This window comes from Vipera ursinii (assembly GCF_947247035.1).
Source record: "Vipera ursinii genome assembly, chromosome: 1".
NCBI classification, from domain to species: Eukaryota; Metazoa; Chordata; class Lepidosauria; order Squamata; family Viperidae; genus Vipera; species Vipera ursinii.
The window spans coordinates 7,851,573-7,879,355 of NC_139512.1; the positions used below are offsets into that span (position 1 = coordinate 7,851,573).

Sequence of the window (27,783 nt, forward strand, 5' to 3'; positions counted from 1 at the left end):
AGCAAGGCAATATACACAAAGACAAAAAAAGGGTAAAGAAAATGGACAAATGAAATATTTTAGGCAGTTCTAGGGAGAACTGGCTCGGTTTTGAATTAAGCAAATTTCATTTTGGAATGATAAAAATGGATTTTCCTTAGAACAACGGAAGAAAACTTTTCTCATTTTTGGAAGAAAATCTGTGTGAAAAGGGTTTGGGAGGGACCAGGTGCATCCGCTAGAACAGGGGTCTCCAAACTTGGCCGCTATAAGTCTTGTGGACTTCAACTCCCAGAATTCCTCAGCCAGCTGGCTGAGGAATTCTGGGAATTGAAGTCCACAAATCTTAAAGCGGCCAAGTTTGAAGAACCCCTGTGCTAGAAGCAGGACTAAAAATGTCAAAATGGTGGCAGTGACTGAGAGATCAAAGCCCCATCCCCTTTTAAACGGGTGGGGCTATGATTGCTTGGTCCTTGCCACCATCTTGACTCTTTCCTGATACCTTTGGTATAAACAATTACTTAAGAATTGAAATGCGTCTACATCTAGGTTACATCTATTTCTATTTACATAAATAAGATTTTTTTTCCTTTTGGTTTTAATAAATACCAGGTATATAATGTACAGTCTGTACGTTATTACAGATAATGCCCCTGAACGTTAGGAACTGGACAGATCACCCCAAAATAGATTTTCAGATGTAGTTTTCTTCAGCATCATCTGTGTCCAAGGCGTTTTTATTCAGAGCTGTAGAAGGAAAGAAAGGACAAATTAATCCCTTTTATTCATTTTTATGACTGGCATCATTACAGATTGTCCTTGATTTATGGCCACAGTTGGGACAAGAATTTCCATTGCTAAGCAAGGCAGTTGTTAACTGAGTCGCATCCAACTTCAGAATTTTTTTTTGCCGCGGTTGTTAAGTGAATCGTTCCTGTTGTTAAAAGTGAAGCTCAAGGATGTTTAGCAAATCTGGTTTTCCACTTTTGACTTTGGAATGAGCTGCACTGTGAAGAGGCTTCTCTTTAAAGCAGACATTGCTGTTTTTTTTTCTGAGAAGGACTCTACCTGGTCTACAAGAGGCAAATGGGAAAAGCTAAAATGGAATCAAGGGCTTCTATTTATTTATTTTGTGGAAGTTTTCACGTGTTTTTAATTGCTTTGGAATTTTAGAATTGTAAGCTGCTCAGAGTCACTTGGCAGAGTTGGGCGGCCATAGAAATCAACAAATCAACAAATAAATAAATGCAGAGATAAGTCAAAAAAGTTGAGATGGCACTCATCTTTTAGGGGACTGGAGGCTAAAACATATAAGGAACGGTTGCTGGAATTGGGTATGTCTAGTTTAATGAAGAGAAGGACGAGGGGGGACAGGATAACAGTCTTCCAGTATCTCAGGGACTGCCACAAAGAAGAGGGAGTCAAGCTATCCTCCAAAGCGCCTGAAGGCAGGACAAGAAGCAACGGATGGAAACTAACCAAGGAGAGAAGCAACTTGGAATTAAGGAGAAACTTCCTGACAGTGAGAACAATTAATCAGTGGAACAACCTGCCTCCAGAAGCTGTGAATGCTCCAACACTGGAAGTTTTTAAGAAGAGACTGGACAGCCATTTGTCTGAAACGGTATAGGGTTTCCTGCCTGAGTAGGGGGTTGGACTAGATGACTTCCAAGGTACCTTCCAACATTATTATTATTATTATTATTATTATTATTATTATTATTATTATTATTATTATTATTATTATTATTATTATTATTCAACAACAAGAACAACAACAACATGCAATAGAAAGCTGATTTATCTATATAATTATTCAATTTGAATGTATTTTTGCATTTGCATTGCAGATTCCATTTTAATTTTTCTACACCCCTTTCCCTGGTTTTCCCTGAAGGGAATGAATCAAATTAAGTTCATTGCTACCAATTCCTTTTGCCTTTCTTCCTGTTAAACCAATGCAATGCAGATTCGGGAATTCTGGGAGTTGAAGTCCAAGTCCAAGTAAAGTTGCAGAGGTTGAGAAAGTGTTTCTCAACCTCTGCAACTTTAGTTGGACTTGGACTTCAACTCCCAGAATTCCCCAATCTGCATTGCTTGCTGGAGAATTCTGGGAGTTGAAGTCCACACAACTTAAAAATGTGGGGGTTGAGAAACACTATAATTAAACCAAACACTTTTAGATGGCTTTTGTATAATTACATCTTGAGGCCTCAGAGTGAACCCCTTGTTTTAAAGAGGGGTGTTTATTTTGTTCCCAAACTAGGCCAGCTAATGCTTCTTTTTTGGAGGCCCATTACTGTTGAGAGCAATGGACCCTTGTCCTTAAATCTTGCCTGGGGAAAAAAACATGTTTGTTCCCCATAATTGCTCCATCTAAATTTAATATTCAAGGGGAGAATGCTCTCCCTCCCAGTTTTGAGTAAAATAAGATTGTCCAGATTTGGGACAATCATGATGTTTGACATTGGGGGTGCAAACCCAGAAGCAATTGCTAACTGCTGCAGGAGTTTCTCCTGGGAGGGGGAGTTAAAAATTCAAGATGGTGGCCACCACCAAGCAATTAAAGCAGGGGTCTTCAAACCTGGCCCTTTTATGACTTGTGGACTTCAAACTCCCAGAATTCCTCAGCCAGTGTGCCTGGCTGAGGAATTCTGGCAGTTGAAGTCCACAAGTCATAAAAGGGCCAAGTTTTAAGACCCCTGAATTAAAGTCATAGCTCACGTAAAAAAAGGGCAGGGCTTCTATTAGACTGTCATGGTTGCCATCTTGAACTTTTTGACCCCTCCTCCGTGAGTACCCCTGAAACTACAAGATCTCTGGCCCTTTGGTGCAGAGTCACTGGCTCATGCCATGCTAGTTTCCCCCATCAAAGCCAAACTTACCTGTACATCTTCCGTAATGCCGGATCCCTATGGATTGACCAAAGTAGCAGGTGGCTCGCCGTAGGTGGCAAGTAGAAGGGTAGGTCACGTTGTTGTTCCCACAGATTGTGTGGTCTAGGCTGGTGGGGTCTGGACAGGGTTCAACTCGACACATCACACAGTGAGCACTCCCGGTCTGGTCCACCACACAGGTGTGGGTTCCGGGGCAGACAACACTGGAGCAAGATTCTGTTGTAAAAAAAGACATTGAGATCAACCTTGGCAGGTAGCATTTGGTGGTAGACTGTCTCTTGACATGGAGGTTTCTTCCATTTTTATGGAACACAATAGAAGGATGCCCAGAGTCATGGTATTGGGATGAGTGGCCATATAAATCAGAAATTTTTGGCTCAGTTATGGTCGTAAGTTGAGGACTACAATTTTTATTACCCAACTACCTGTGTTTCCCCCAAAATAAGACTGGCTCTTTTTTTTGCCTGCAAAAGAGGCACCAGGTCTTACTTTTGGGGGATGTCCCCTCTGGCACCGACAGCCCCACCCAGCCGGCCCACTTCTACTTGGGCCAAAGGAGCAGCTTCATGCTGCAGTTGCATTCCAGCCTGCATTTTGCAGTCAAGCCTTTCGGAAGGCCTCTGCAGATGAGTACCGAGCTGTGGATTCAATCCATAGCTCAGTCCTCAGCTGCAGATCTCTTATACAACCAAGCTATGGATTGAATCCATAGCTCGATTCTCGGCTGCAGTGGCCTTCTTGGAAAAGCCTCTGAGTGCAAAATGCTGGCTGCAGAAGAGGCCGCAGAAGAAGTGGGCCCGAGAGGCCAGGCTGCAAGGTAAGTGGATGCAGGGTGCGTGGGGTAGATCCACGCCCATTACCCCTGCCCTAGCTTGATTTTTAGGTGTGTGCCTCACCCCAAAACTAGGGCTTATTTTGGGGGTAGGGCTTATATTAGGCCCGCCCGCAAAAATCAAGCTAGGGCTTATTTTGTGGGGTAAGCCTTACTTTTGGAGAAACAGGGTAGGTAACTTCGTAAGTGAATCTCTGCCAGGCAACCACCAAACTCAGAGACCATCAAGGACTCCACAATTCGAGATCCCTGTCTGGAGATCAGAAGCCCCCATGGAGGAAGAGCCCAACTCACTTTTGCATTGTCCTTGGTACATGACCTCCAGGTCAGGCAGGCCTTTGCATTTGGCGGTGAGAAGCTCACATTCATCTTGGTAGGTGAAACCGTTGGAACCACATACTTGAAGCTTTCTGGGAAGGTTGGAGCAATCGGGAGCACAGATACACTGCGGGCGTCTATGCTTCATTTTGCAAACCTTGCCTGCTCCACAGTCCACCCCGTCGCAGGATTCTGGGTGAAGAAATAAAAACAAAGGGTCAACCGTGGTTAGAAGTAGTATAAATCAGGGTGCATCTCGGAAAGTGGAGAAGGACAGATCATTTGTGTGGCTTTCTTTATAAATAATGTGTGTGGCTCTGTGTGTATCAAAATAATTGAGTCCCATCTCTTGATCTTAAAGGGCATTATAAAAATGCTTTCTCAATCTTAGCATGAACGGATACGAATGCACAGGTAGTCCTTCACTTATGAACACAGTGGAGACCACAATTTCAGCCACTAGGCAAGGTGGTTGTTAAGCGAGTCCTGTCCGATTTTACAACATTTTTATTTTTGTGCCACGGTTGTTAATTTTACCCCTGCGGTTGCTAAGTGAACCACGCAGTTGTGAAGAGAAGCTGATTTCTCTCATTAATGTTGCTTATCAGACGCTGTCTGGGGAGGTCTCAAACGGGGTGAACACAGGAACATGGTAGAAGAAACAGTTGCAGTGATTCACTTAACAACCAGGCTAATTTTTTTTCTTTCTAAACTTGGGCAAGACTTACTTAACAAACTGCAATTGGTATTTCCACAAGCATCCGCAGTGCAACTGGGATCTCCTGGTCCAGGGTCAAGCCCATCACACTTGCCAAATTGCACTACTGACCAGCCATCAGCTGGCTGACCCTTGTCCGCCGGATCACTTCTGTCTCCTTCGGTAGCTGCACCAGGGCTATTCTCAGGCCCAGGGCGTGCTCCCCGCCACATCTACGTGCAGGCCGAACTATCCGCCACAACCAGCCATGTCAAAGGAGGAACCCCCAGACTGCCGAGATGTGTCTGCCTGAGCAGGCCATTGTGGGGAAACTGTATTTGCCGGAGGGATCTAAAAGAAGGGGGTGGGTGTGTGTCACGTCGGCTGGAAAGGATCCTAGAGAAAGCTTTTATCAAACAATGGGCTTCCCTGTTTCGCACCGAGCTTCCGTGACATAAAAACAAGAACAAGCAACAAATCAGAAGAAAAACTGTCTGGGGAAACGGGAGTGTGTGTGTGTGTGGGGAGGGTGGTTTGAGGGAAATATGCCTCTTTGGGCTACAGGGGAGGAAGGAGACAAACGGGTACATTGTGTGACTGGGGGACCCCGGGGCAAAAACTGTCTGGCGGGGTTCAAAGCAGGTGGGCGAGGTGTGCAAAACTCATTTCCCCGAAGCACAGAAGTCTGGAGCAAAACGTGTGTGGGCCTTTCTAGAAGTCTGGGAGAATGTTGGCCGGCAACCAAGTTGAGGGCTGTCTTCTTCTTCTTCTTCTTCTTCTTCTTCTTCTTCTTCTTCTTCTTCTTCTTCTTCTTCTTCTTCTTCTTCTTCTTCTTCTTCTTCTTCTTCTTCTCCTTCTCCTTCTCCTTCTCCTCCTCCTCCCTTTATTTTGTTCTCTTTTTAAGGACATTTCGTGTGATATTTATGGGGAGGAAGTTGAAGGGAGAATCTCTGAGGGCCAACGGTGCCTTTTCTTATCTTGGCTGGACAATTGATCTGGAGACGAGTGGAGTGAAAGGTGAGGAGGGTGGGAAAGTGGTGGGGTAGACTGCACCCCTCCGTGGAAGTTCTACGGGTAATCCTCAACTTATGTCTACAACTGAGCCCAACATTTTATTTTATTTTATTTATTTTTATTTTTATTTCCATTTATATCCCGCCCTTCTCCGAAGATTCAGGGCGGCTTACAAACTTAGCATTTTTCTTAAGTGAGACATTTGTTAAGTGAGTTTGGCCCCATTTTACGACCTTCCTGGCCAGAGTTGTCAAGTGAATCCTTGCAGGTGTCAAATTAGTAACATAGTTGTTAAATTAGTAACACGGTTGTTAAGTGAATCTGGCTTCCCCATCGACTTTGCTTGTCAGAACGTCCCCAAAAAAGGTGATCCCATGACCGCAGGACATTGCAACCGTCATAAACATGAGTCAATTGCCAAAGAGTCTGAATTTTGATCAAGGGACCATGGGGAGGCTGCAGTGGTCGTAAGTGTGAAAAATGGTCACGTCACTTTTTTCAGTGCCATTGTAACTTTGAACAGTCGCTAAATAAACTGTTGTAAGTCAAGGACTACCTGTATGAAGTTCCTTTTGGGTAAGGGCATGCCATACCCTATCCGTAACGCTGAGCCTTTTGGACATGGAGAATAGTCGGGAAAGGGAAGGGAAATTAGGGAAGTTTTAACTATGGTGTTCACATTACAAGTAGTTCTCGACTTAACAACCATTTGTTTAATGATGGCACTGAGAAAAGTGACTTATGACCTGTTTTTCACACTTATGACCATTGTACCGTTTCCATGGACATGTGATCAAAACATATAAGGAACGGTTGCTGAAACTGGGCATGTCTAGTTTAATGAAGAGAAGGACAAGGGGGGGACATGATAGCAGTCTTCCAATATCTCAGGGGCTGCCCCAAAGAAGAGGGAGTCAAGCTATTCTCCAAAGCGCCCGAAGGCAGGATAAGAAGCAACGGATGGAAACTAATCAAGGAGAGAAGCAACCTAGAACTAAGGAGAAACTTCCTGACAGTTAGAACAATTAACCAGTGGAACAACCTGCCTCCAGAAGCTGTGAATGCTCCAACACTGGAAGTGTCTGAAATGGTAGAGGGTTTCCTGCCTGAGCAGGGGGTTGGTCTAGATGACCTCCAAGGTCCCTTCCAAATTTATTGTTGTTGTTGTCATTATTATTAAATTCAGGCACTTGACAACTGGCATGTATTTATGATGGTTGCAGTCACGTGATCACCATTTGTAACCTTTTCCAGCCTGCTTCAAACAAGCAAAGTCAATGGGGGAAGCCAGATTCATTTAACAACCACACCATTTACTTAACAACCGGAGTGATTTGAATAACAGCTGTGGCAAAAAAAAAAGAATCGTAAAATGGGGCAAAACTCACTTCTTGACTGCCCCGCTTAGCAATGGAAATTTTGGGCTGAATTTTGGTCAAAAATTGAGAACTACCTGTATTGTGTATCGTGTTCTGCATTGTGCTTTGATTTATTTTCTCCAATAAATCTTTATTAACCTGAGCTGTGGGAATAGCCTCAGTGGCTTTGCATGTTTAAGGGAAGGGTCATCCTATGTACTTTTATTTATTTATTAAATTTATTTGCTTCCCATCTCACTGTCAAGGGGCTCTGGGTAGCTTATTATAACATTATAAAAAATTTTTATAATAATATAAAACAAATAGAATGTTAAAAATATTAAAAATGCTGCACGTTAACAGTTTAATCATTAAAATCAAAACATTATGTTAAATGTAAAGTTTAATGAGCTTAGAATCTAATTGCTGCTAAGCAGAGTTGGGGGGATTGGCTGGTGGTATAGAAATGCAAGAAATAAAAATAAAGAAAGTTGGCTGCTTCTTGATTAGGATTGAAAGTGGGTGAGTGGTGTAATAAATATAGCAAATGTGCTACTTGAAACGATTATCAATGAGGTAGCTACTATTTATAGAAGGGGTCCTCGGTGATCATCTAGCCCAACCCTCTGCTGATGCAAGAAATCTGCCCCTCTATAGGTGACCGTCCAGTCTCTCTTTACAAGCCACTGACTCAGGACCAATAGCCCTTCCTTGTGGCTTATACTGCTAATTATCCAAAAGTCAGAGCAAACAGCTTTTATTTTTGTTTTATAACCTATAAAAGAGAATATTTGTACAGTAGCGCAGGGTTGAAATGAGTTTTATAACTTGTCTGTATAACCTGGAAGGAATATGATAACTTACGACAGTAATTAAGCCCAAAATTATATCTGTAAGTCATGGCAGTTGTTAAGCAGGAGTCCAGTTTTATTACTGTTTTTGTGGCAGTCATTAAACGTATACCACCGTTGTTAAATGAATGCCACCGTTGTTAAGCGAATGCAGTGGTTGTTAAACAAATCCATTATACCCAATGGGCGTCTTTTTGCTGGAAACCGAAAGTAAACATTGGAAACCAGCAAAAATGCCAAAAATTGTGGTCACGTGACTGCGGGATGCTGCAAACGGCCGTAAATGTGAGGCGGTTGCCAAGCATCCCAAATGTGATCGCACGATTGCAGGAATGTGTGTCTGCGACTGTCAGGATTTCAAAATTGGGTTGTAAGTACAGGATTTGTCGTAACTTCAAATGGTTGCTAAGTGAGCAGTCATTAAGCGTCTACACCAAAATATTCATCACTTACAGGAAGAGCCTAGAACTGGAAGCAAAGAAAATAATATTATAATAGGTAAATCTGGGACTTATCATCATCATCATCATCATCATCATCATCATCATCATCGAATTGGAAGGGACCTTTCAGGTCATCTAGTCCAACCCCCTGCTCAGGCAGGCAACCCTATACCATTTCAGACAAATAGTTGTCCAGTCTCTTCTTGAACACCTCCAGTAATGGAGCACCCATAACATCTGGAGGCAAGTTGTTCCACTGATTAATTGTTCTAACTGTCAGTAATTTCTCCTTAATTCTAGCTTGCTTCTCTCTTTGATTAGTTTAGGCAAGATCGCTCTTGGCTTCATAGGACCGGTTAGGATCCAGTGCTTTAAACAAGTTACAAAACCTTCTACCTTTGCAGGGGTGGCAGGTCACAAGGCCCAAGATCCTAAGAAGGCCGATCTTGTTGTCCGGGTGTGAGTAGTTTGACCAGGCCGTGTCTGTATTTCCGTTGCCACAACACTCTTCCCAAGTGACCCCCATCTGGAGGATCATCGTGCACCTGGCTTCCCGTCCTTGCTGTAACCAGCAGATCCCACCTTTAGGGAGAAAGGGAGAAAAGTGAGAATTCTTTCTTGTTTTATTAAAGTTTTTTCCGTAAATAAAAAAAAACAAATTAATTAAAAAGTTGAGAAGAAATAAAGAAATAAAGAAGGAAGGAAGGAAGGAAGGAAGGAAGGAAGGAAGGAAGGAAGGAAAAAAGAAAGAAATTGGAAAATGGGCAGCTATATTAATGTTTTAAACAAATAAACTGGGACTGAGAAAAGGCTCTGCAGCAAAGCAGAAATGTGGAGAACTATACAAAACTAAATATAGATATATCACGAGGAAATGTATAAACATGTTTGCTTGGCATTAGGACGCTGAGCTTGTCGATCAGAAGGTCGGCAGTTTGGCGGGTCGAATCCCGAGTGCCGCATAGCAGAGTGAGCACCTGTTACTCGTCCCAGCTTCTGCCAACCTAGCAGTTCGAAAGCATGTAAAAATGCAAGTAGAAAAATAGGGACCACTACAGTGGGAAGGTAACAGCGTTCCATGCGCCTTTGGCGTCTAGTCATGCCGGCCACATGACCACGGAGACGTCCTCGGACAAGCGCTGGCTCTTCGGCTTTGAAACGGAGATGAGCACCGGCCCCTAGAGTCGGAAATGACTAGCACATATGTGCGGGGGAACCTTTACCTTTACCTTAACTTGTACTTTCTAAATTTATCTGCTAATTAGAATGGAATTAATCTTCAATTTCCACAGTTCTTCAAGCATCGCAAAGTAATTCCTCTGCATAAAACAAAAAGGATCTAAAAATGACTACAGAAAATATGTTTAATTTGTGTACAAGAGACATACAGATTGCATTGAAAATTCTTGCTTATATTTGGGTAAGCCACTAGCAGTGCTGTTTATATGAAATCCCTTTTTGACCTAGTAAAATATTGCTTCTGTAACTCCCGAGACCAGTTTTCTATGAATAAGAAAGATTTCTGCAATTTTGGGATTAGGTCTGGATGTCAAATATTTCCGTGACAGCTAGATGACACCTTCAAATTAGAATAGTCCAGGTATTTGCCATCCAGACGTGGTAATCCTAGTTTATTTTCAGTAAAAGGATCCACAGGTATAAAAATGCTTGCTAAAATTCAGTCTCCAGATAGAACCGAGAACGATGGAATGGTTCCAATTGGCTTTCTATATTGTTGAACTTCAGAATATTGTAATCCAGAAGTATTTTTATATTTATATTTCCAATGTTACCCACCCGTGGCAACTTTACATGGGAGTTTACAATTGTGGGAGTTGAAGTCCACACATCCTAAAAATCGCTAAGGTTGAGAAACACTGCGGCATTTTAAAAAGCTGAACCAATCAGCTATGGATAATTGATTCCTACCATATACAGGCAGTCCTCGACTTAGGACCACAATTGAGCCTAAAATTTCTGTTGCTAAGTGAGGCATCTGGTAAGTGAGCTTTGCCTCATTTTTTATGACCTTCCTATTAAGCAAATCACTGCACTTAAAGTTAGTAACATCATTGTTAAGTGAATCAGGCTTCCCCATTGACCTTGCTTGTCAGAAGGTCGCAAAAGGGGATCACATAACACTGCAACGGTCATAAATACGAATCAGTTGCCAAACATCTCAGTTTTGATCATGTGATCAAGGGGATGCTGCAATGGTCATAAGTGTGAAAAATGGTTATAAGTCACTTTTTGTAGTGCTGTTGTAATTTCGAACAGTCATTAGAATAGAATAGAATAGAATAGAGCTGGAAGGAACCTTGGAGGTCTTCTAGTCCAGCCCCCTGCTCAAGCAGGAGAACCTACACCATCTCAGACAGGTGAATGTCTAGTCTCTTCTTAAAAGTCTCCAGTGATGGAGTTCCCACAATTTCTGGGGTTAAGCTGTTCCACTAGTTGATTGTCCTCACTTTCAGGAAGTTTCTCCTTAATTCCACGTTGCTTCTCTCTTTGATCAGTTTCCAACCATTATTTCTCGTCCTGCCCTCTGGCGCCTTGGTGAACAACCTGGCCCCCTCTGCCTTGTGGCAGCTCCTTAGATACTGGAACACTGCTATCCTGTCTCCCCTATTTCTTCTTTTCTTTAGACTGGCAAAACCCAAGTCCCGTAGCCATTCTTTGTATGTTTTAGCCTCCAGGCCTTTGATGATAATAATAATAATAATAATAATAATAATAATAATAATAATAATAATAATAATAATAATAATAATAATAATAAAGTTGGAAGGGACCTTGGAGGTCATCTAGTCCAACCCCCTGCTCAGGCAGGAAACCTTATACCATTTCAGACAAATGGCTGTCTAGTCTCTTCTTAAAAACCTCCAGTGTTGGAGCATTTACCACCTCTGGAGGCAGGTTGTTCCACTGATTAATTGTTCTAACTGTCAGGAAGTTTCTCCTTAGTTCTAGGTTGCTTCTCTCCTTGACTAGTTTCCATCTGTTGCTTCTTGTCCTGCTTTCAGGTGCTTTGGAGAATAGCTTGACTCCCTCTTCTTTGTGGTAGCCCCTGAGATATTGGAACAATGCTATCCTGTCACCCCTCACCCTTCTCTTCATTAAACTACACATACCCAATTCCAGCAACCGTTCCCTGTATGTTTTAGCCTCCAGTCCCCCAATCATCTTTGTTGCTCTTCTCTGTACTCTTTCTAGAGTCTCGACATCTTTTTTACATCGTGGTGACCAAAACTGGATGCAGTATTCCAGGTGTGGCCTTACCAAGGCATTGTAAAGTGGTATTAGTACTTCACTTGATCATCTTAGTTGCTCTTCTCTGAATTTCTTCCAGACTATCAATATCTTTTTTGTGATATGGTAGCCAATATTGGCTGCAGTATTGTACGTTGAGGACTACCTGCATTTTCTTAACATAAAAATATGAGAGAAACAGCATGCTCTAAATCTGTGAATGTGGCATCGCTTAGCTAACAATTTTCAGTCCAAGCCTGTTTCCCATTCCTCTGGTTAGTTCAATTCTGACCCTCATTCTCCCAGCAGGTATGTAACTACAGGTAGTCTACAACTTACAACTGGTCACTTAGTGACCATTGAAACTAACAGAGGATCTGCCCAGGGCTACTTATGACTCAGATTCTAATTTCTCTCTCTCTCTCTCACACACACACACACACACACACACACACACACACACACACACCCATAGTCACATGATTTCATTTTGGGTGCTCAGCAACCAGCCCGCATTAAATTTGTTTGCAGCATCCTGCAGTCACATGACCACGATTTATGATTTATTTATTTATTTTGCTGGAAACCTGCATTTACTTCCGGTTTCCAGCAAAAAATGCCCATTGGGGAAAATGGATTTGCTTATCAACCATAGCAATCACTTAAATGACTGCCATGTTTGTTTAATGACAGCTGCAAAAAAAAGACATGAAATCGGGTTGGTCACATGGCTGCCTGGACTTATGATCGTCATGACTTATGATGGAAATTCCAGGCTCCATTACAGTTATAAATCGAGGACTACCTGTTTTTCCAAGCCTATGTTTAGCCCCTGTTGGGTCATATTCTGAATAGAAGCGTTGGTGTTATGTATGCAGGCACCTGCATAGCAACAGCCACCAGGGGGCGTTGGCCTGAACGGTTTTGGCGGGAAACCTAGTTTTGGCGGGAAATCTAGGGCCAACCCCATTGGCTGTCCGCTTACCTGGCTAGGTATTTAAGGAGGCCAGGTAACCTTCATTCCTCAGTATGCTACCCCCCTTCCAATAAAGAACTGAACACGTACTCCGGCTGGCGTCTCTTCCTTGCATCGGACCCACTACACAACAGTTGATCCCAGGCTTCTTTTGATGAAGAGACTTCACAACAAATTATGAAAAGATTGATATTTGTGAAATTTAACTGAAGAATGTGTCTCATTAGCTCGGCGAAGAACTCTGCGAAAGGGATTTATCCTTCTGCAAATATTCCAGAGCAATTTTTCTCAACCTTGGCAACTTTTAAGATTTGCGGACTTCAACTCCCAGAATTCTCCTGCCAGCTCAAAGCTGCCAAGGGCCAGAATATTTCCACTGCTGAATTGTAGAATCTGTTTTCTGGGAAAGCAAGCTACATTTGTCTAAATTTGTCCATTGGGCATTGCACATATAAAGTTGGGGTCTGCATTGCCAACCTACCCTTCTACCAAAGAGAGGGAGAACTGAGTTTCTTGCAGTTTTCCCCCATTGGGAATATCAGCAATTTCCTCTGGGTTATAAAATAGGGTTTTGCAATGATGTCTTCATCCTTTGCATTTTCAGATGAAAGCATCTCAAAATACATTGGAGCCAAAAGACATAAGAAATTATCAGTCCAAAGATAAAGATGGATTATAGCCTGTGTTGTGTACTGAGTTTCTTGCAAGCAGGAGGTGAGATGAGAGAGTTCCAACAGGAACATTGCTTTATTGTAGAACAGGAACAGAACTAGTAACCAAGGCTTCTACGCAGCTATTTATACAGCTGGCCACTAGGTGGCGGCCAATAGGTTTGAAAGAACCTATTTCCACCCCAGAGCCAACCAATGGTCGTCCTGGAGACTGCATGTCTGGGCAGCCTGCGACCGTTACACAGACTCCCTGATTAAACAATCTCAAACAACATTCAAAGACACGTGGAAACAGTTCAAGTAAAAGGCCCAATACATTACAGCCTGATTTAGCATAAGGTAACTTAGCACGTCCATAAGTACTGCAACAGTTGTCACATTAGAAAAAGCATCACTTTTGGCATTTCAGAGAACGGAGAGATCAACCTCCGTGTTGGCTGTGAGATGGATATTTCTCAGAATCTGCAGAAACATGGCGCCATCTTAGAACAGGACTTCCGTTCTGCAAGGAAGGGAATTGGGAAGGCCTCTCCTAAAGCTCATGCAAGACTTGCATTCGAAACTACCTCACCCAGCGTATCGCAACTGGGCTTTCAAAGAAAGAAGTTTTTTTTAGCTGTCTAATCTCACATACCCAGAGTTGGAAGCCTCCAGTGATACAAGATGAAACACAGATATCTGTCACTTTTTTTAAAAAAAATCCTGCCTATTATTTTTATAAATAACCCAAGGTTGGCAAACATACCTAATATTCCACCTGCTATTTTCTCCACAACAATCTGTGAGGTGGGTTAAGGTTCAGACAGGAACTGGACCAAAGTCATCCAGTTGGCTTTCATGCCTACATTGGGACTAAAACTCACTGGATCCTGGTCGTTGGCCCAAAGTCACCCAGCCAGTTTTTGTCCCTAAGGCAGGACTAGAACTCACAGTCTCCTGCTTTCTAGCCTGGTGTCTTAACCACTAGACCAGAACAGCTCTTAGCTTCTACTCAGCTCAACTTAACTTGGGCACATCATTGCCCACCCTGGCTAGATCCCAAAACTGAGAATGAAAGATTTGTGCCTGATGGCCTCATTGACCTCGGCAGACTGTGTAGTCTGGCCTCAGGGCCTCAACAAACTCCTGGGTTGAACCTCAGTAATTCCAAGGTCAGCCCTGTCTCCTTGGGGACTGAGCATCCTGGTTTAGACAGGGCATCCAGACAGACCAGCTTTGTTCTGCTTCCAGAAGGGAGAAGCTTTGACAAACTGAAAAAGGAGTGGGTGCGTTTGCTTGGGTGAGGGAAGAGCAAGGAAGGGACCGTGGGAGGTCTGTCTGGGTCTCTTGATCCGTTTTTTCTTTCCACTCTGGAGGGAAACACAATTTCTCCCCCCATCAACACCACCCTCCCCCCTCCCTGAAAGCTACTCGACCCAGTCACAGCCAGCCAGCTGGCAGCTAAATCAAAAGGCTGTTTGTTTCTTAATCTCGTGAACTAATCACTCATTTGTTGCAAGAGAATTCTCTGCAATTTCCGTCTCATTGCACCAGACTCTCCCACGTTCTTTAGCTTTCCTCAGAAATAGTCGACTCTGGGTTTGGCTGGGAGGCAAGATGGTGGAGTCCCCACCATAGCAAAGGTGGATTCGTTCAACTTTGCCTATAACCTTTGAAATCCAATCATGGCCAGTTCTTAACCGTTCACAGAGCAGCCTTGCACGATTTAGGACCAAGAGCCAAATGTACCAACCAGATGGATGGACAGCCTGCCAGGTTGTGCAACAGCTTCTCCCAGGGCTTTTTTTCTCATAGAACGCTCAGAACGGAGTTCCGGCACCTTTTTTGGATGGAACCTTGTAGGATAGGCAAGCCGGGTTGTATGAGATGTGTGAGTTCCGGCACCTTTTTCTTTTACAAAAAAAGTACTGGCTTCTCCCATTTAACCACCAACACACACACACACACATGCACAAACACACACTTGATTTACACATTATTTCATCATTTGTAGTCCCGTAGGAAGTAGCAAGAAGTAGCAACCTCGCCGGCTGAATACAGGTGGTCCTCAACTTACAACCATTCGTTTAGTGACCGTTCAAAGTTACAATGGCACTGAAAATTGTGACTTATAATTGTTTTTCACACGACCGTTGCTGCATCTCCGTGATCATATGATCAAAATTCAAACACTTGGCAATTGACTCATATTTATGACGGCTGCGGGGTCATGTGATCCACCTTTTGTGACTTTCTGATAAGCAAAGTCAATGGGGAAGCCAGATTCACTTAACCGCCGTGTTGCTAACATAACAACAGCAGTAATTTCCCTTAACAACTGTGGCAAGCAAGGTCATAAAATGAGGCAAAACTCACTTCACAAATGTCCTTGCTTAGAAACAGAAATTTTGGGCTTCATTGTGGTCATCTGTCAAGGCGTACCTGTATTTCAAGGAGAGAAGCAGGTTGGCTAGTTATAAAAGAGAAAAGAGTTGTTGAACGTAGGGCTAGATAGTTTTTGTGGCTGAGCAGGGTACCCTTGCAATGTTGCTACCATCTGACACTTGGCATTTTATTTATAATAATAATAATAATAATAAGTTGGAAGGGACCTTGGAGGTCATCTAGTCCAACCCCTTGCTCAGGCAGGAAACCCTATACCATTTCAGAAAAATGGCTGTCCAGTCTCTTCTTAAAAGCTTCCAGTGTTGGAGCATTCACCACTTGTGGAGGCAGGTTGTTCCACTGATTAATTGTTCTAACTGTCAGGAAGTTTCTCCTTAGTTCTAGGTTGCTTCTCTCCTTGACTAGTTTCCATCTGTTGCTTCTTGTCCTGCTTTCAGGTGCTTTGGAGAATAGCTTGACTCCCTCTTCTTTGTGGCAGCCCCTGAGATATTGGAACACTGCTATCATGTCCCCCCTCACCCATCTCTTCATTAAACTACACATACCCAATTCCAGCAACCATTCCTTGTTTTAGCCTCCAGTCCCCTGATCATCTTTGTTGCTCTTCTCTGTACTCTTTCTAGCGTCTCGACATCTTTTTTACATCGTGGTGACCAAAACTGGATGCAGTATTCCAGGTGTGGCCTTACTGATTGATTACTTATTGATTATTATATGCACCCTAATGTAAAATCATAGCTGCTACTTCTTTAGTTGGTGTTGGCCTTCATCAAGTTCTTCCCAACAACTAAGGATGTCATAATATATCAGCCTAGTACCGTGTTTCCCCAGAAATAAGCCTGGGTCTTATATTAATTTTTGCTCCAAAAGACGCATTAGGACTTATTTTCCAATTAGGTCTTATTATGTACTAAATGCATAAGCAGTAGGCTAATGCCTCCTTAAGTAACACCAGCTGCCTGCAATTAGTGCAGGTTCGAGTCCCACCAGGCTCAAGGTTGACTCAGCCTTCCATCCTTCCGAGGTAGGTAAAATGAGGACCCAGATTGTTGGGGCAATTAAGCTGACTTTGTAATAATACCGCTTGGGGGGTGTATGAAAGCCCTAATAAGCAGGCATATACATAGAATGAAGGCTACTGCTAAGCTTGTAAGCCGCCCTGAGTCTTCGGAGAAGGGCGGGATATAAATGGAATTAAAATAAAAAAATAAATAAAATAAATCTTAACTGGGGCTTATTTTTGGCGTAGGGCTTATATTACAAGCATCCTGAAAAATCACGCTAAGGCTTATTTTCTGGTTGGATCTTATTTTCGGGGAAACATGGTACATATGTGGATCCAAGCCATGGGATAGTTGAAAATTTCAATGTGCAGATTGTCTATGTGCCATCCAAGATTTTTTGGTATGGCATTCAGCGTGCCAATTATAATAATAATTATTGTTGTTGGTTGCATAATCAGCCAGATGGCTTTGGCATTGGAACTGGGATACACAAATGTATTATAATTATTATATGCATACACAATTGTTTTATATACATATGCAATACAATTAAATGTGTTATGGTTTGTTGCACAGTCAGCCAGATGTTCAGACTGAATTTAGCATTTTTATCCACCTATTGTGTCCTTGTATATTTATATATTTATATACATATATATATGTTTTCTGAGGTTTTTGCGGGTGTTTGTATGTAGATATTTGGTCATTCGGGTTTTTTCCCATGTAGAATTGGAGGAAAAAACCCGAATGACCAAATATCTACATACATATATATATATTATATATATATATTATTTATATACATACATAAATCACAGCTGCCAATTATTTCAATTTGTATGACTACCCATCTCATCTCATCTTATTAGGCTACCCCTAATAAGCAGGCATATACTGTACATAGAATGAAGGCTACTGCTAAGCTTGTAAGCCGCCCTGAATCTTCGGAGAAGGGCGGGATATAAATGGAATTAAAATAAATAAATAAATAAATCTAAGCAACTCTAGGCAGCTCACAGCTGGTAAAAACAATCCAATTAAAACAAGGTTGAAAAAATATACAAACATATAAAAGCATTTTTAAAATATGTTCCTATTTAATTTCCTTTTTGCCATGGGCATCACACTTATTCCTTGCCAAGCATGTAGGGTCTGGTTACACTTGAATCAGAAAACAAATGCAAGTTTGAATCATATGAGAGTCTGAATTTACCATATGTATGCTAACTTCATGTAAACTGCATTGAACCCACCCTCTAACTGCTTCAATACAGGATTGTTCAATCTTGACAAGTTTAAGGTGTGTGGACTTCAGCTCCCAGAATTCTCTTGCCAGCCATGTTGGCTGGGAAATTCTGGGAGCTGAAGTCAAGTCTTAAACTTGCCAAGGTTGACAAACACGGCTTCAGTGATACCGTAGGCTGTATGATTTATATCTGGAAGGTTACATTTTTTCCAATAGCAGAGAAGCTTTCTCACTGCTGGGTTCTCAAAATCAGAAGGAGCACAGAAGGATCTCTTTAAACTGATTGATGTTGTTAAAAGGTGTAATTTTTAATCCATCAGATGAAGTGAGCTGTTGTTCACAAAAGCTGAGGCAATAAAATTTGTTAGTCAGGAAAGGTGCTACCAGACCCTTCCTGATTCCCCCCCCCATTATAGACAACTAATCTGGAAGTCCTCCTATACCAGGGGTTAGGCAACCTTGGCTCTTTTATGACTTGTGGACTTCATCTCCCAGAATTCCTGAGCCAGCATGGCTCAGCTTGGAAACCTCTCCCTTTTCCCTCAGCATGGCTGGCTCAGGAATTCTGGGAGTTGAAGTCCACGAGTAATAAAAGAGCCAAGGTTGTCTACCCCTGTCCTATACTGTTGATTTCTAGGTGCTGCCATCATCACCGCACATCCTGATGTTGCTACCTAGCCTGGTGGCAAAATGGTTTCAGGAAAACAACCAAATTCAGGGAACTCCAAAAACTCAACAGTTGCATTTTTATTCTCATTTTTCCAGATGGAAAGAAAAGGGATGGAGTGGGAGATGAGGCAAGGAAAGGAGACCAAGAAGACTTGACTGCCAGTCAGAGTAACCAGAGCTATGTGGATATGTCTTCTAAGGTGAGCTATTTCCCTGTATTATAGAATCAAGCAAGCATAAGATTGGGCTGTGCATGCCACACTGACAGTTTATTTGAGAACGACAGATTCCAGCAAGATGCTTGCATCCTGTTTGTTTTCCATTCTTCCATCGATCTCTCCTGCTTACAGGTAGTCCTTGACTTACAACCATTCATTTAGTGACTGTTTGAAGTGTCAATGGCACTCAAAAAGGTGACTTACCACCGGGCCTTGCACTTAACAAACATCACAGCATCTCCGCAGTCCTGAGATCCGCATTTGAGCACTTAGCAACCAGGCATGTTCCAAAGGTGTTTTTTCACGAGGCAACTGGACTTTCTTGTTTTTCTTTGAAGACGTTTGGCTTCTCATCCAAGAAGCTTCTTCAGCTTCTTCAGAGCTGTGAAGAAGCTGAAGAAGTTTCTTGCATGAGAAGCCAAACGTCTTCAAAGAAAAACAAGAAAGTCCAGTTGCCTCGTGAAAAAGCACCTTTGGGGCAACCATGCCCTGGGTGACTGAGAATCTCCATAGACATTCAACCAAACAAGCATTTATGATGATTCCAGCATCTTGGGATCGTGTGATCACCATCTGCGACCTTCTCGGCCGGCTTCTGACAAACGAAGTCAGCAAGGGAAGCTGATTTGTTTAACAATTGCATGATTCACTTAACAATTGCAGCGACTCGCTTAACAACTATGAGAAAAAATGTCTCCTGACTATGAGAAAATTGGACATGACTCACTTAACAATCATCTTGCTTAGAAACAGAAATTCTGCTCCCGACTGTGATCCTAAGTCAAGGACTACCTGTTTTGCCAACCCCTAATATTCAGAGGTAGATTGATTCTAAATAAAGCTGTTCCATTTGTGTACTATAGTATTGTTAACCAATAATGGTAGACCTAACTTAATTTCCTGACAGTTAGAACACTTAACCAGTGGAACAACCTGCCTCAAGAAGCTGTGAATGCTCCAACACTGGAAGTTTTTAAGAAGAGACTGGACAGCCATTTGTCTGAAATGGTATAGGGTTCCCTGCCTGAGCAGGGGGTTGGACTAGATGACCTCCAAGGTCCCTCCCAACTATTATTATTATTATTATTATTATTATTATTATTATTATTATTATTATTATTATTATTATTCATTTGTCTTTTATTTGAGAAGAAAATAGCTAAGGACTGCAGACATTTTTGTCCTGTTTTCCAAGATAACATTCCTTGTGAACATATATCTGTTTGATCCTTTGATCCAGTGAAGTTATGAACTTCCCTGCTAGATAAAGGAAGTAAGGGCTGGGATGTTAATTTGGCCAGAAGGAACTGGAATTCTTGCTCTGTTTTTTTTAAATAAAGATTTTATTATTTTTTCTCTTACATACATATGTTAATTTTTCAACCAGAGTGCTATCTGGATTCAAAAGCGCTAATACATAATCAATTCCTAATCCTTGGTTCTTTCCTCTAGCCATTTGTAGAATGACTCCCAGATTTGGTAGTATTCTGTTTCTTCTTTATCTTTCAATAAAGATATCTTTTTTTTCTACAAGCGCTTGAAAAAATCCAGAATAGTCTTGTTAACCAGCTAGAGGTTAACCTCCCTAATGTGGTCCTTAATTTGTTTTTAAGCAAAAAAGGAAATGTCACACTTGTAAAATTAGGTAGCTGGATCCCAGGAGGTACCAAGAGGTGGTCTCCAAAACTCTCTCTTGGCTGGAGAACTGTCATTAAATTTGATATTTTCCACTCTTTACGCTGTTCTGAAAGGACAAATATTCCACCAGTCTTTCGTGTTATCATTCAGCCATTCACCTCAGCTTCTAAACTTTGCATTAAAAAAATTGAACACCTGGGCGCCTTTGAAACAAAACTCTTTGGCTACAGGAGACACAAGGCTCCGAGCCAAGAGTATTTGTAATTTTAGAATTGTTGCATGGAAAAAAAAAAAACTAACATAATTCCTCCCCCCGCGCCCCCAAACGAAACAAGCATCTGGAAGCCAGGGTTGGCGGCTCATTTGCCACCTTCCCTTCAAAGAGGCAGGTTTTTGCGCAACTCTTTGCAAAAAAAGCTCACAGACAAAGTTATGTGGAGAGATTAAAACCTGGACTTCAAAGCAGGCCTTTTCCTTTGAAGACTGCACCTGGTTTGGGAGTTTGAATGCTGTCTCGGGGAGATTTTTTTTTATCCCCCAAAATATATTATTTGTTCAGCGGGCTGTGGGCGGGAGGGAGGTGAGAGGAATAAGTTTTCACTGAAACCTCGCAAACAAGCAGTGTTGAAATCCGCACAGCCCATGCTGGATTTCAAATTTTGGCTCACAATTCTCTCGGCCCTTATGGAAAGTCCTTGTATAATTAAGTAAAAAAAAAGTCATCAATCTCCTGCCCTTTAATAGCATCAAAATGTGCCTCCTGTAAGGTAATCCAAACCAAGATCACTCCTAAGCAGAGAAAATCATGATGTAACAAAAGCATTAGTTCTCACAGGCACTTCTTGTGGGACCAGACACTATAGGTAGTCCTGGATTTATGACCATAATGGAGCCTGTCCATCATGATTGCCTCAAAGGTGCTTATTCAAAAAGCACCTTGGGGACAACCATGACCTGGATGACTGAGAATCTCCATAGATATTTGTCCATGTAAAATCTCTAACGAAGAGAAGGGCGAGGGGTGACAGGATAGCAGTGTTCTAATATCTCAGGGGCTGCCCCAAAGAAGAGGGAGTCAAGCTATTCTCCAAAGCACCTGAAGGCAGGACAAGAAGCAACGGATGGAAACTAATCAAGGAGAGAAGCAACCTAGAACAATTAACCAGTAGAACAACCTGCCTCCAGAAGTGGTGAATGCTCCAACACTGGAAGTTTTTAAGAAGAGACTGGACAGCCATTTGTTTGAAATGGTATAGGGTTTTCTTGCCTGAGCAGGGGGTTGGACTAGATGAACTCCAAGGTCCCTTCCAACTTTATTATTATTATTATTATTATTATTATTATTATTATTATTATTATTATTATTATTATTATTATTAATGTGATCAACCTGATTTTATGACCTTTTCTGTGGTGGTCATTAAGCAAATGCTGCAGTCGTAAAGCGACCACCATGGTCATTAAGCAAACACCACAGTTGTTAAGCAAACCAGTGGTTTGCTATGGGGACAGTTTTGTCAAAAACCAAAAGTAAATACTGATTTTTGACTTTCATCAGTCATGTATTGACTATAAATGAGGCTGTGTTGCCAAGCACCTAAAGTTTGATCATGACCTTGGGCGGGGCAATGTCAGAATTTTGAATCTTGATTGTAAGTAGCCCCAAGTTAGCTGTCGTAATTTCAAATGGACACAAAATAATTGGTCATAAATCACAGACCGCTGTAGCTATTAACTTGATTGTGGACAGATTTGGCATAAGAGCCTCTGAAAAGAGATCCTCCAGAAAAATCTAAATTTTTTTTCTCCAATCCCATTAATATTTCAAAGTTTAGTTATTTATTTATTATATTTTTATACCGCCCTTCTCCCGAAGGACTCAGGGCAGTGTACAGGGCAATAAATATAAAAACGAAATACAAAAGTTAAAAAACAATTAAATATGATGCCCAGATTTAAAACAATAATTAAATGTCATATTAAAACCCCAACCCTAACCCATCAAATCAGGTCAGATTGCTCAAATAGATTGCGCCGGAAGGAGCGAAGGTCGGGGGCCATCCGGAGCTCAACCGGCAAGCGGTTCCACAGGTCTGGCGCACCCACAGAGAACGCCCTCCCCCTGGGGGCCACCAATCGACATTCTTTGATCGGAGGCACCCTGAGGAGGCCCTCTGTGTGGGAGCGCACTGGACGGAAGGAAGTTGACGCCGGCCGCAGGTATTGCCGTAGGTAATCCGGACCCATGCCATGTAGGGCTTTGTAAGTCGTTACCAACACCTTGAATCTCACCCGGAGGGCAACCGGCAGCCAATGCAGCTCGCGGAGCAAAGGTGTAACATGGGAGTATCGGGAGACTCCCAGCACAACTCGCGCGGCTGCATTCTGCACCAGTTGGAGCCTCCGAAGGCCTCCACAATGCAAAAAAGATGTCGAGACTCTAGAAAGAGTACAGAGAAGAGCAACAAAGATGATTAGGGGACTGGAGGCTAAAATATATAAGGAACAGTTGCTGGAATTGGGTATCTCTAGTTTAATGAAGATAGGGACGCGGTGGCTCAGTGGGTTAGGACGCTGAGCTTGTCGATCAGAAGGTCGGCAGTTTGGCGGGTCGAATCCTGAGTGCCGCGTAACAGAGTGAGCGCCTGTTACTCGTCCCAGCTTCTGCCAACCTAGCAGTTCGAAAGCACGTAAAAAAATGCAAGTAGAAAAATGAGGACCACTACGGTGGGAAGGTAACAGCGTTCCGTGCACCTTTGGCGTCTAGTCATGCCGGCCACATGACCACGGAGACGTCCTCGGACAAGGGCTGGCTCTTCGGCTTTGAAACAGAGATGAGCACCAACCCCTAGAGTCGGAAACGACTAGCACGCATGTGCGGGGGAACCTTTACCTTTACCTTTTAGTTTAATGAAAAGAAGAACTAGGGGGGACGTGGTAGTAGTCTTCCACATTAACAGAGGGATAGAATCAAGATCATGTGAAGTACTAATACCACTTTACAATGCCTTGGTAAGGCCACACTTGGAATACTGCATCCAGTTTTGGTCACCACGATGTAAAAAAGATGTTGAGACTCTGGAAAGAGTACAGAGAAGAGCAACAAAGATGATTAGGGGACTGGAGGCTAAAACATATAAGGAATGGCTGCTGGAATTGGGTATGTCTAGTTTAATGAAGAGAAGGACGAGGGGGGACATGATAGCAGTTGTTCCAATATCTCAGGGGCTGCCACAAAGAAGAGGGAGTCAAGCTATTCTCCAAAGCGCCCAAAGGCAGAACAAGAAGCAATGGATGGAAACTAATCAAGGAGAGAAGCAACCTGGAACTAAGGAGAAACTTCCTGACAGTTAGAACAATCAACCAGTGGAACAACCTGCCTCCAGAAGCTGTGAATGCTCCAACACTGAAAGTTTTTAAGAAGAGATTGGACAGCCATTTGTCCGAAATGGTATAGGGTTTCCTGCCTGAGCAGGGGGTTGGACTAGATGACCTCCAAGGTACCTTCCAACTTTATTATTATTATTATTATTATTATTATTATTATTATTATTATTATTATTATTATTATTATTATTATTATATAGGATCTCCGGCTTGAATAGGGGGTTAGTCTAGAAGACCTCAAAAATCCCTTCCAACCCTATTATTCTAGGCTCCAAGTCAATGTATAATAAAAGAGAATCCTTGTCCTTGGCAAGTTTGAACCAGTTCTCTTATCAGGGTCTACATAGCTTTCTTTATCCCTTCAAGAATTGAAAACATCAATCAAAGAAACTCCTAGTTACTGAAAACATTCATCAAAGAAGCCCTTTCTGCTGCCGCCACCATCAATTTGTTCCTCAGTCGTTGTATTAAGTTATGCAAACATTTAGGCAAACCCATCATGTGAGCAACATTGTGCAAACGCAGAAAAGGATTTAGAAGTGTTTCTCAACCCTGGCCACTTTACGACGTGTGGACTTCAATTCCCAGAATTCCCCAACCATTATTCTGGAGACACTCTCAGGCTATTTGGTACAAATTGGAGCTCCAGTCCAGCTGACTTTGCATGCAGGCTTACTGGAGAATAATAATCTCCTCGAGAGGGAATAATTTGATCTGTTTGTCATGTAGTATTTGCAACGCGTCACACTGGTTGTTATTTACCAATAGAAGAGAATAGAAGACCAACAGAAGTAGCTCAGGGTTGAAATGAGAGGTCCTTGGTGCTCTCTGACCTTGGTGGTTTGCCTGCAGATGTTTCATGACCCAACTAGGTAACATCGTCGGTGCTAGAAGGAAGTGGGGTAAGTTCTTACTCACTTGAGAATCTGACACTGAGCTGCTGTCATCACCCATCTCCGTCTCACCAAGAACCCACCACGGAGGTGTCTGTTGTCCAGTTGGATGGAGGCCGTAAAGGGCCGAGAATGGGGTGTCACTTCCTTGCCTCCAATGATCCACATTCTAGAAGACCTTCACGGTCCCTTCCAACTCTGATATTCTCTTATCTTTGGGCTGTATTGGCTTGGTACTTTCTGACTTAGCATATGACACCCCCCCACACAGTGCATTTTGAGATTATTCAGAAAGATACCTCTGAAGGACATGGAGTATGTGAAACAGAAAAGCCGAGTGGGGAAATTTGGGAATTGAAGTCCACGTATCTCAAAATTGCCAGGGTTGGCAAACGCTACTATAGATACTTAGAACTGAAACCATGGCATTTTACATAGAGAAACAAGTGCTTTACCCTTAAGATGTCCTTTCCTTAGACCTAAGATTCTAGCCCTCATGGATAAGAATAAAGAAACTCCGAGTTAGCAGAAATGGCTAAATTGACTGATTAAAGAGGGGTGGGAAAACACATTTACTTTTGTTTCTACTTGGAAATTGCTTCCGGACTTGGTGCTTGAGGTGGAAAAAAAAATTGAAACTTTGATTTTGGGTTTTACCCATTAGATAGGTTTGTTGCTACAGAAATGGCTAGTTTATACTATTGTATAACTGTAAAAAAAATGCTTTTTCTTTCTTTCCCCCCCCCTTTCCTTACACTTTCCCTTTCCTTCTCTCTCCCCTATTTTCTTACCATGTACTTTTGTATTTTGTATTCTAAACTAATAAAAAAAAGAGAGAATAGATTGCAAACAAAATGTCTCAGCAGAGGGCGGCACCTGGCTGGACTTGGAAAGTAAACAGACTAAATCAAAGATTATCCAGGGCTGAAGCTAGTGAAGAAACAGCAAACCATTTTTACGCCAGGAAACCAAATACGGTCTTCTTCAAGAAATCGTTGGAAATTTTTTTCCTTTACAGGTAATCCTCAGCTTATGACCACAATTAGGACTGGAAAATTTGTCACTAAGCAAAGTGGTCGTTAAGAGAGTCACACCAAACTATTATTTTTTTTTGCCACGGTAGTTAAGTGAATCTGGCTAACTCACGGATTTGCCTGTCAGAAGGTCAGAAATGTCAACCACGTGACTCCGTGATGCTGTAACCATTGTAAATACGTGTCAGTTGCCAAGTGCCCAAATCGCGATCACATGACCATAGGGATGCTGTGATGGTCATAAGCGTAAGGACGGGTTATAAGTCACTTTTTCCATAACTTTGATCATTATACGAATCGTCGTAAGTTGAAGACTACCTGGCTTTTCCCCCTTATAACAAGAGAGACCTGTGGGTCCTCATGTTCAGTGTTGCCGTTCTCTGATGTTTCTCAACTTTGACCAGTTTAAGATGTGTGGACTTCAACTCCCAGAATTCCCTAGCCAGTAGGGCTTCAACACACATCCTAAAGTGGCCAAGGTTGAGAAACACTGTTCTAGGGAGCTGACTCCCACACTCCACTCCGTAAACTTTTTTTTCAGATGGAAATGTAAGGATTGAAACGTGTGCATTTTGCACATCAAGACTAACACTTTATCCCTCCTTCCCCTTCGAGAACTGTGCTTCTCGGTCTAGTGGTTAAGGCACCGGGTTAGAAAGTGGGAGGCCGAGCTCAAGTCCCACCTTAGCCACGAAAGCCGTCTGGGTGACCTTGGGACAATCACCCTCTCTCAGCCCAACCCACCTCAAAGGGTTGCTGTTGTGAGGAAAGCAGGAGGAAGGTTGAGTTATTTATCAACCAGCTTGAGTTATTTATGAAAAAAATAATTGTTGTTGTTAGTTGCGAAGTCGTGTCCGACCCACCGCGACCCCGTGGACAACGTTCCTCCAGGCCTTCCTGTCCTCTACCATCTTCTGGAGTCCATTTAAGCTCACGCCTATTGCTTCAGTGACTCCATCCAGCCACCTCATTCTCTGTCGTCCCCTTCTTCTCTTGTCCCCAATCTTTCCCAAAATAATAAAGGGATATGAATAATAAAATAAAAACAAACATTTTTCCTTCCCCACCATCTCTTAAAATTAAAGTTCAAGGTGTACGGGATGGTGACCCCCTCACTCTGCTATTTTACAAGTCCCCAGAGTGCAGAGCCCTGCTCATTCCTAATAAGAAAGAGGCATTATACACAAATTGTCTTCTTCAAGCCTAACAATGCCAGAACTTAAGGCAACTTCAGACTCTTCAGTATTAAAAATATATTTCTAATCCCCACGGTTGAAGCTTTACTTCAATTTTCACTTATTAGTGCTATATTTAAGGGAACCCGTCCTTCTTCTACAACAAGTCGGAATTACCTAGCTCTTCTGATTTTCACCTGATATGGGGATTCTGCCCTCTGCGCATGCTCGTGTGTCCTCTTTTTCCCTGATCCCTTTCAAGAGCCGATAATTTGAAGACCTGTGGAAAAACAGGGAGTCTTGGGAAATTCCCCAGTATCCTTGTTCAGAGGGAAAGAGAAGCAGGGAAATGTCAGTCCCCACGGTTCTTACCTGTGTTAGTGTCTCCTGATGCCAGGTACAGCAAACTTGTGAGCACAAGATAGATTTTCATGATGCGACACTAAAACAAAACAAAAAACAGAGAAGGAGAAGGAGAAGAAAGAGTAGTAGTAGTAGTAGTAGTAGTAGTAGTAGTAGTAGTAGAAAACGAAGAAGAAGAAGAAGAAGAAGAAGAAGAAGAAGAAGAAGAAGAAGAAGAAGAAGAAGAAGAAGAAGAAGAAGAAGAAGAAGAAGAAAGTGATAATAAAATGTATGAGAAGATTTTCCCTACTATCTCCGCAACCTTACTGGGAGCTCAGTGTTTGCAAAAGACAGAGTAAGTTAAGAGTTGTCTGAGCTGTATCTACATTGCAATAATCCAGTGGGCTTCCTTGTCGCCTGCTCCTTAAGAGAGGATGACTTCCCCCACCCCAAAGGCTTAGCTTCACCCTCTATATAAAGTGTTGTGTGTGTCTGTGTGTGCGTGTA

General features: G+C 42.3%; 1 protein-coding gene across 3 annotated transcripts; it reads right to left on the minus strand.

Moving 5' to 3' along the window:
• Positions 1 to 336: 336 nt before the first annotated feature.
• FSTL3 (follistatin like 3) lies at positions 337 to 27,783 on the minus strand. 3 transcript variants are annotated; one of them, XM_083371125.1, is made up of 6 exons: positions 27,307 to 27,783; positions 27,132 to 27,214; positions 8,786 to 8,971; positions 4,003 to 4,218; positions 2,865 to 3,092; positions 337 to 726 (listed from the first exon to the last, which is right to left on the minus strand). In XM_083371125.1, exons 3-6 carry the CDS (start codon positions 8,925 to 8,927, stop codon positions 674 to 676), a joined length of 639 nt encoding a protein of 212 aa, XP_083227251.1. In that variant the 5' UTR covers positions 8,928 to 8,971; positions 27,132 to 27,214; positions 27,307 to 27,783; the 3' UTR covers positions 337 to 673. The 3 variants fall into 3 exon arrangements, with proteins under 3 accessions (XP_083227251.1, XP_083227252.1, XP_083227250.1); XM_083371126.1 differs by having other exon boundaries at positions 27,112 to 27,214; XM_083371124.1 differs by lacking the exon at positions 27,132 to 27,214.